Source organism: Muntiacus reevesi, chromosome 18 (genome assembly GCF_963930625.1).
Source record: "Muntiacus reevesi chromosome 18, mMunRee1.1, whole genome shotgun sequence".
Classification (NCBI taxonomy): domain Eukaryota; kingdom Metazoa; phylum Chordata; class Mammalia; order Artiodactyla; family Cervidae; genus Muntiacus; species Muntiacus reevesi.
In genome coordinates this window covers 11,860,995-11,869,940 of record NC_089266.1, presented here as the reverse complement: position 1 = coordinate 11,869,940, position 8,946 = coordinate 11,860,995, and the positions used below count along the sequence as shown (strand labels likewise).

The 8,946-nt window shown below is 61.3% G+C and overlaps 1 protein-coding gene across 1 annotated transcript; it reads right to left on the bottom strand.

Moving 5' to 3' along the window:
* Positions 1–526: 526 nt before the first annotated feature.
* On the bottom strand, positions 527–7,046 carry SLC25A10 (solute carrier family 25 member 10). The gene is made up of 11 exons (XM_065908792.1): positions 6,351–7,046; positions 4,294–4,413; positions 3,629–3,743; positions 3,501–3,549; positions 3,226–3,267; positions 2,333–2,376; positions 2,136–2,206; positions 1,790–1,882; positions 1,437–1,514; positions 858–914; positions 527–763 (listed from the first exon to the last, which is right to left on the bottom strand). Exons 1-11 carry the CDS (start codon positions 6,441–6,443, stop codon positions 662–664), a joined length of 864 nt encoding a protein of 287 aa, XP_065764864.1. The 5' UTR covers positions 6,444–7,046; the 3' UTR covers positions 527–661.
* Positions 7,047–8,946: the final 1,900 nt, after the last annotated feature.

Sequence of the window (8,946 nt, the reverse complement as noted above, 5' to 3'; positions counted from 1 at the left end):
CACTTTCAATTGTTGGCTTTAACAGTGGGAGGTGGGCTGGACCAGGAAGGGTGGGTAGGGTGCCTAGGGATCACACGCAGGCCCTTCCTCCTGGGTACTCATTCTGCCCTGACCTGGCAGCTGTGGGGCGCAGCTACCTTAAAAAACATCACGAAAGCTATGGTCCCTCTCCTGGGATGAAAGTGCAGGTGCACACGTCATTCGATGAGTGGTGCTAGGGGTTCACACCCCTACTCCGCTGCCCGGCTCCTCAGTGGGAGCTGCTGGGATCCTGGGCTTCGTGAAAGGAAGAGACTTCAGGGGCTGGACACCCAACCCCTCCCAGCTCCAAGATTAACTGCCTACCTGGGGAGAGAATACCCAACCTGGGGCCTAGACCCTCCAAGGGAGTCACTATTGTGCACAGGGCGCCGCTGGACACCAGGCAGGGAGAGTCAGCGGCGGCAGCGGGAGGTGGAGGTGAAGCCAGCAGCTCGGGAGGGGACGATGGTCACTGGGCTGGCCAGGCAGGCCGGGGTGGGGGTCCTGGGCCAGAGCGGGGGGGCCGGAGCATGGTGGGCAGGTGCTGGACTCAGGGCAGTGCTCAGCTGCCAACCCTCCGGGACTCTGGAATAAACTGGTGCAGGGGGCTGGGTGTGACCCAGCTGCTCCCACCGCCACATCAGGATGGCACTTTGATGCCAAAGTGCTTGCGAAGCTGTTCCAGAAATACAAACGTGAGCACAGTGTGGGGCATGAGGCGGATACCAGCAGGCACGAGGCCCTGCGGGAGAAAGGAGGGGAGCATGAAGACAGCCCTAGAGGGACACACCCCCCCGCCCTACATCCCCCCTGCCCTGCCCACCCCGACCCCAAACCTTGTAAAAGGCCAGTGGCCCCAGCTTCGCTGTCTCCATGGCGCAGTGCAGAACACCCTGCAAACAAATGCCAAATAATGAAATAAAATAGCTGCTTCTCGAAAAGCAGGAATCCCCACAACCTCACGCCCCCTCCCCCGCCACCAGTGCCAGTAGCTGGTCACACTGATGTGGGTGTAAGTGTGCAGAGCAGCAGGCCTGAAAGCTCAAAGGTAAACACGGGGGGTAGGGCTGGTGGGCACAAAGGTCAAGGACTGCCCTGGCCTGTTAGCCAGGCAGAACTAGAATTTAAAAGCACACCAGGGCCAAGCTGACCTGCCAGGCACCCGTGGTTTTTGGGCGGCTGCCACAGACACAGAAGATACCTCGCGTAATGGAGGGAGCCCCGGACAGGTGCTTGGCCCCAGGCGCTGGACCTGCCACCCTGCTGCGACCAGGCTACCTCTGTTACCATGTCAAAGAACCTGACTTAAAAATACACTTGGGGCCCAGGCGGCTGCAGGCCTGATGGCAAGCGGGAGGGACCTGGCCCAGGGACACAGGCTCACCTGGCAACAGCAGGGCGGGGACCCCACTCACCTGATACTCGCCCTTGGCATTCATCAGCCGGGTCTTCAGCACATCCAGGGGCTGGCACAGGAATGTGGCACATCCACCCTGGAGGGCAAGCTGTCACCAATGGGTCTGCCAGGAGGGCACCCCTTACCTCCCCTCCGTAGGCCCGTCTGGACCCCCAGGAGGTGTCCCCAGGGCCATGGGGACAACATGAACACTCCCAACCTGGGCTCTGGGGATCCGTGGGCTCCTCCCACTAATGCAGAGCCCGAGAAGAGCAACCACCATCCTCGCCAAAGCCTCCCACCATTCTGAGCCCTTGCTCCGCCCAGGTGCCCCCAGCTGCCAAGGCTGGTCAGGGACCCCACACTACTCACCGCAATGAAGCTGGCGATAAAGTGAGTGAAGATGCTGTCGGACAAGTAGCCCGTGCTGAGGACCAGCTGCTTGGCTTGGTCATAGCAGGACAGCTGTTAGGAAATGGAGATGGTCAGGACACGAGGGACAGCTCAGGGGAAAGCAGATGGGGTACGCAACGACACCAGCTGGACTGACCAAGTACCTGCCCTGTGGGTCATATACGGGCGCCGCACCGGGGCGGACAGACGAGGCCCAGACCTGCCTGAGACCAGCTCTGCAGCCACACCTGTTAGTGCCCGCTGCCTTCCAGGCCCCCAACCCCCAGGTGCTGCCTGAGAGCGCCACCCCAAGCCAAAGTCCTACCTGGCCCACGGTGACCAACATCCCTCGACTGGACGCCATGGTTGCGCCTGAGAACAGCTTCTTCAGACCCTCTGTCAGGGGAAGAGGAGAGGTTGGGTACCCAGTCCGAAGCAACCCCCACCTCAGCAGCCTCCCCGCCACGGCCCACTACCGGGTCCTACCTGGAGGCTGCCCCAGGCCCCCACCTCCTGTCTTACCTTCTCGGGCCACACGGTACAGGCCGTCCAGGGCGTGGGCATAGCTGCCGGGGGACAGAGAGTGATGCTCTCCCTGACCACAGGCTCCCACGGGAAGGTCCTCCCCACAAACAGCCATACCCCCATCACAGGCCAGGAGGAACCCAAAGCATCACAGGGCCAGAGGACATCAGCCTTTTCTGAGAGCTCAGAGAGGTCTCACTGCTCAGGGGACCTCAGGGCCTAAAGATCCCCCAGGTTCCAAAGGAAAACCCCCTCGCTGGGGGGCTGCCAGCTCCGAGGCTGGTCAAGCCTGCAGGCTGTTACCACAGGCAGGAGGATGGGACACCCTGCAGGGTCCCCTTCCCAACCTATTCAGGCTGCCCTCCCCATGGCCTATGTTCTGGCCAGAGTGGACAATGGGATCACCTGAGGCCACACTCCTCCCTGAACTGGCTGATGTTGACGCCCAGGGTTTAACTACAGCGTCTGTCCATAAACAGGGTCTCAGAACCCACGGTGTCTCAGATCTCACACAATATGATGTTTTTATCACATAAAGAACCACCCAGCTCCCAAACCCTTTTGAAGACCACTTAAGCTTCTAACTTACCCTCCATGAAGCATGTATAGGTGCAAGAGGGAGCAGAGTGACCAGCTCCTGCCCACCGCCCAGTCCGGCCCCCAACCCTGGGTCCTCCCACAGGGGTAGGACCCAGAGATGCTGGAAGCCCCCTTGGGATTCCAGAACAGACGCTCACAATGTATGTTTCCAACATCCATCAGCCACCCCATTGCTCCACGTGACCCCACAGATGTGGTGGCCCGTGGGAGTCCCCACTGGGTCCTGCAGAGCTGCTCAGGGGTCTTCTCAGCCCTGGCCCCCAAACCTCTGGGCACACCATGCGACTCACTTTCGGCGCTGATTCTGGGGCAGCTTCATGTCATTCTGCATCCTGAAAACAATCAGAGAGTTCAGGGGAGCAGGGCCAGACACTCCACAGACCCCAGCGGGAGTGAGCAGCTGGCTCCGCCCGGGGCTGCCCCACCACAGGCTCAGCACCACCCTCCAGCGCCCCAGACCCCAAGATCTGAGCAACATGTTCCAGGCTGAACACACCGAGACCCTAGTGAGCCAACCTGGCTCTCCTGGGGGACAGCAAGACCCTGGCCTCAGGGCCGCACTGACCTGACGTTGACCATGTCCGCAGGGGTCCCCACAAAGCCGCCGATGCAACCTGGCACAACAGCCAACACGTGACCGCTGGCAATGCCTCCTGCCTCACCTGCACCACCCCCTCCCTCCCGGCTGCTCACCGCTGATGGAGCCCAGCAAGACCTTCTTGTAGAAGGGCAAGGGGCCCTCACTGCCCTTGGTCACCTGGTCCCGCACGGTCTCGTAGATGGCAAACCGAGTCAGGGAGTAGGTCATCTGGGGAGAAGGGGCCCAACTCAGAATGTGCAGGAGGAACGATGGCGCTGGGCACCCCCCATATCCTTGGCCCTCCAGTGCACAAACATCACCATGTGGGCCACAGGGACACCCAGGAACCTTCCAGAGGCCACACAGCCAGCAAGCAGCTGAGCTAATTAAAAAACCTGGGGCTGGCTGAGTCCAGGCCCCACCCCTCCTCATCCCCTACCACGTCCTGCAAGCCTCAGTTTCCCCATCTGTAGGTGGAGGTCTCGGGCCAGCTGTGCCAGCTGGGCTGACTCTGTGCAAGGCAGAAGCCATGCCCTGCGCCCTCCCTGGGGGCTGCTGGTCTCCTAGGCCTTGTAGTTCTGTCCTTGTAAGGAGTCTTGAGAATGCAAGACTAACTTCCAGGCCCAAAGGGCACCTACCGTGGACAGGAGGGAAGCGAGCAACCCCTCTGCCTCCGTGGGCTGAGAGTGGGCTCTGGGATCAAGACCTAAGGAGGGATCGCTGGCCATGAGCCCCCACCCACCTATTACCCTGGGAGATGGGGCCCCCCCAGAGGTACCTGTCTGCAGAGGGAGGCGCTCAGTCCGTTGTAGAGCGCCAGGATGCCGTCAGAGCGCACCACCTGCAGCGCCATGCCCGTCATGCGCAGCTTCACCTCCTGCTGCGTCTGCAGGTGCACCTGTGGGGGAGGGGTCCTACCGGCTCAGAGCCGCACCCCACCTGGACCCCGCCCCCGGCCAGCTCTGCTCTGAAGCCCTTTGCTACAAGTGCTACCAGCACCCGTATTGAGACAGGAAACTGAGGTCTCCTAAGGCACCAGCTGGGGCATTTGGCACCAAGCTCTGTTCCACGCCATCACCTCACAGAAGACAACGCCAGCCAATATGGGAGTGCAATTCCAGCTGCCCTGGGGCGGAGTCATCAGCCCCGTCCTTTAGATGAGGACACTGGGAGACTCCAGAGCCCCACTTGGTAGCCTCCCGAGAGGGACAGAATTAGGGGACTGAGAGATGTCCTCAGGAAACAGGGAGACTCAGGAAAGGTGGGTGGGGCTCCGTGGGGCACCCAGGGGGAGGGGCACTTCGGAGTGCATTCTTGCAACACACTCTCAGGTCCTACGTGTCCTGACTGGACACAATGGGGCAAGTTACTGACTCTGCTGAATTAGTCTCTCTCGGCGGTGAGCCGGGAGCCTGGGGCCTGAGGCCTGGGGACAGGGTGGCCAACCAGTAGCACCCTGTGCAAGCAAGAAGCCACTGTGAGGGTGCAGCCAAGATGTGGGGCAAAGGCAGAGGTCAGGAGCTTTAAGATACTTTTTTTCCCAAAGACAATGCCGAGAGATTAAAAACTCTGGCCAGGGCCTCCTCTGCTGGAGGCCTCTATGGCTGCCCACACTGCCTGCTGCAGCCCAGCCCAAGGCCATGTGCTCCTTGAGCCAGAGGGCGGCCACATTCCTGTGGCCAACCACCTCCCAGACTCCCACCCCCACGCTAAGTGTGCTGCAGCAAAATAACACCTGGGCTAGGGCAAGGGGCAGTGAAGCCCAAAGGAGCTTTGGACAAGGGGAAAGGCTGGCCTGGGGCCAGGGAAGGCTCCAAGAGTCCTTGAAAGCTGTTTCTACCTCCAGGCAGACATTCAGTCTGACCCTCCAGGGCCTGTGATGGGGGAGGGGGGAGGAGGGCACAGGGACCTGCGTGGGCACCCAGAAAGTACAACAAAGCAGGCATGAGAAAGCTTTCCTCTTCCTACAGACCAAAAGCACCTTAATACCTGGCCCTGCTCGGCCAGGCCACGTCACAGGCCCTGGGGGCTACCAGGAGCCACAAAGGACTCTCCCAGATCTCTGAAATGCTGGAGGGGCTGCCAGTTTCAGCCCCACCCCCAACGTCTACTAATCCTGCCTTTCCTGGTGGCTAGACTGAAGCTTGAGGGATAGTTGGATCAGCCCACGACACAGGTGCCAATCCTTCCAAGGGGGGCGGCGTGGGTTTCAGGCTGCTCTGGGTGGGAATAAGGAAGGGGATGGCCAGGTGACAGCTCTTGCCAACAGACTCCGCAAGACCACGGCCCAGGTACCGGGGCCCAGGGCCCAGTTGCCAAAATATGCTTTGAGTTTCTAGCCTTTCTTTGTTGTTTGTGGTGACAAATGAGCAAAAAACTGGTCTGCTTCAGAGACAAGGGAAACTCTGTCTTTTTCTGCCCCATAGGCATTTTATTAAAAGAAAAAAATGTAGAAAGAATGTGATTGCTTCTCGATGGAAGAAACAATTACCCTCATTGGGCAGAACCTGCACGCAGGCTGGGATCATGGCTTCCAGATGCTCACCCACCTCCCAGGAGGAAGTAGCCCAAAGCAGGGGTGCCGGCCACATCCCTCCTACGTCTACCGGTGTGTTTGGTAGGCACCCACTAGGCAGAGGGAGCGCGTGGTCCTGCCGGGGTGCCGACAGTTGCGCTCACAGAGAACCACCCTCAGGAGAGCTGGGAGGGAGACCAGCCCAAGGTCACACAGGTAGCAGAGAGGGGGGCCAAGGGGCACCTCTGCCGCCCGTTCCACGCAGAGCCTCCGGGCGGGGGCGACAGCCCGGCCCGAGGCCCTCCCCACGCCATGCTCACCTTGAGCAGGTCCAGCGGGTGCGTGCAGCAGGCGGCCCCGCATGACGCCAGCCCACCGAAGTACCAGCGCGACACGCGCGCCTCGTCCGCCATGGCCCGGGCGCCGCCGCCGCCGCCGCTGCCAAGGAGCGCAGGTACCGGCCCCGACCCGGACTGTGAAACCCAGACGCCGGCCCGGCCCCGCTCCAGCACCCCCACGGCCCGGCCCGGCCCGGCCCGGCCCGACCTAGCCCGGTCCTCGCAGCCGCCCGCCGCGCGTTCAAAGGTTCGCCGGCCGCCCTAGCAGCCGACAACCAATGCACCCGCGCGGCCCGGGGGCGGAGCTAAGGGGCGGGGTCTCGCAGACCCCGCCCCCAAGTCCGAGGGTGGGTCCCGAGCCTTAAAGCGGCAGCGGCTCTGTATGCTAGAGTGGTGGGCTCCACCGAGCCGCCTCAGTGGAGGCGGCTCAGTGGGGCCCCCTTAGTGGGACCCCCAACTGGCCGGACCGCAGGAAGCCTGCTAGGTGGACCTTCTTCGCTCCTCTCTGGGACCTGCGGCCTCCCCTATCCTGCGCCGGCCAGCCCACGGGGCGGCCCCGGCGCCTAAGTCACGTCTGCAAAGGTCACGGCCCGAGTAGTCTGGGCGCTCGGCCAGCCCCCACCCCTCCTAGAGGCCTGCCTCCCATAAGCGCCCTGCCGCTGCCGCGGTCCCGGTTTCCCACCCCCGCGGCGCAGGCCCCGGATACGTACTGCTGCTAGGGGCAGCGGAAAACCTCCGCGGGGCCAACCTGCGGATTACAGGCAATTTGGAGACTAGCCGCCCCGCCCACCCATCCCTCCCGAACGCCCATCCTTAGGCCAGCTCTGACCAGACAGCCCCCAGACAGCTACCCTGAGGCGGCACAGGATGGGGATTCTGGGCGTGAGGGCTCAGGCTCCTGGGAGGCGGTAGTCAACAAACTCCCGGCCTAGCCGGAACAGGAGACGCGCACCTCCCATCAACTGGAAGCGCCGGTGTGCTGCTAGCCAGAAGGCGCGCCAGCGGGGCAGAGGAATCTGGGTCCCCACGGCCGCTTTTGGACGGGGCCCCATGGATCTCAGGGGAGGCAGAGTGAGAGACCTCTGCACTAGTAAAGGCCCCATGTCCTGCCGTCCCAGCTTAGCCACTGCTGCCCCCACCCCAAGGGAGAAGGGTGAGGGGCACCAGAGAAGCAGGCACCAGGCACCAGGAATAACAAGTCCAGCCCAGCATAAGCAAACAGGGATTCTCTGTCCGAGGCAAGATGCCAGAGCAAACCCTGCCATTTGCCTAAAGAGGCCTGGAAACTAAGGAAACTGCCTTCTAGAACCGTAGGACGCCTCTGCCCTCTGTCATCAATCGGGAGGGTGAACAGCTGGCTGAAGCGATTTCCGGCCCAGAATTGCCAAGGAGCCTGGGATGGGGCCAGGGGTAGAGATGTGCTGAAAAGGCAGTTGGAAGTATGGGAGAAATCCTGGGAAAAACAGGAATGCCCCAAGAGTGGGGCACTCTTTTAGAAAAACGTGGATTTTGCAAACTATAGGTCTAGGAACTAAAAAAAATCCCAAATTTTCAAAAGGATCCCAAACACTTGTGCATAAATCTGAAGGGATGGGGACTTTGGACAACGGCTTGGCTTGGCTACTAGGCCAGGCCTGTTTTGGGATCTGGTGTCTGTGCTGCAGCATTTACACACTTTCTCTTGGTTTCCGGGCAGGGAGGATACAGCCATGTGGGTGGCCTGGCATATATCAGGGTCCCCGGAATTGGCAGGGAGGAGGAGGTGGGGGGTGTCTATGGGGTGAGAAGCACATAGCCAGCTCTGGTTCTCCCACTGCTGTGTCCTCTGTGATCATCTCATGAGCCTGCACGAAGGCCAACTCCTACCAGGCTCTGAAGGGATCTTCTAAGTTCTTCCGTGGGTGCCAGCAGGGCAACTCAGGATGCCCAGCAGGCCCACCTCCCAACACCAGGCCTAAGGGCTGAGTGGGCTCTAGGGACCCAGGGTGATCCCCAGTGGCACACCCAACCTAACTCCACGTCTGCGACACCTTAGGGCCACCACAGGCTGGAGCAGGTTGGGGGAGCTGGAAGGGTCAGAGGTCCGGGCCAGGGAGCGGCCTGGGACGGGAGGCCGAGGGTCTTCAGCACTTTCAGACAGGACTTTGGGGTCAGGTGGGAGCACCATGGCAGCATCCTGTCTGTTGTAAGCAATGTGGGAGGAGTTGGGCTTAATGGTCCCGCAGGTTCAGACGCCTTTAGCAATGGACAGAGTGGCCCATCCTTGGCGGGTGGGGTGAAGGGAGCCCATGTCATCACCCTAGCTGCCCTGGAAAAAGATGAAGGAGCTCAGAGGATAAGTGGCCTTTAAAGGTCACCCATAGGGTGGGAGGTGGGGTGTGACCACACAGGCCTGGGCTGAGGGCTATCCCTGAGCCTGGACCACTCCCTGCCCCTAGGAAAAGGCAGCAGATCAGCAGCCCACACTTAGCCCCAGGTAGCCAGCTATCCCCCCACACCCAGAGATCTGATGCCGGCCAATCGTTAACTTCATGGGCCCCAGGCTTGGCTAGTGAGGCTCTCGTCAGGGGGCCACTTC

Coding starts and splice junctions, on each gene's coding strand:
- SLC25A10 (XM_065908792.1), bottom strand. CDS start 6,443: ATGGCGGACGAGGCGCGCGTGTCGCGCTGGTACTTCGGTGGGCTGGCG. Junction 3,550..3,628: donor CTTGCTGGGCTCCATCAGCG/GTGAGCAGCCGG, acceptor CTGTTGTGCCAG/GTTGCATCGGCGGCTTTGTG. Junction 3,268..3,500: donor GCGGACATGGTCAACGTCAG/GTCAGTGCGGCC, acceptor GATTGTTTTCAG/GATGCAGAATGACATGAAGC.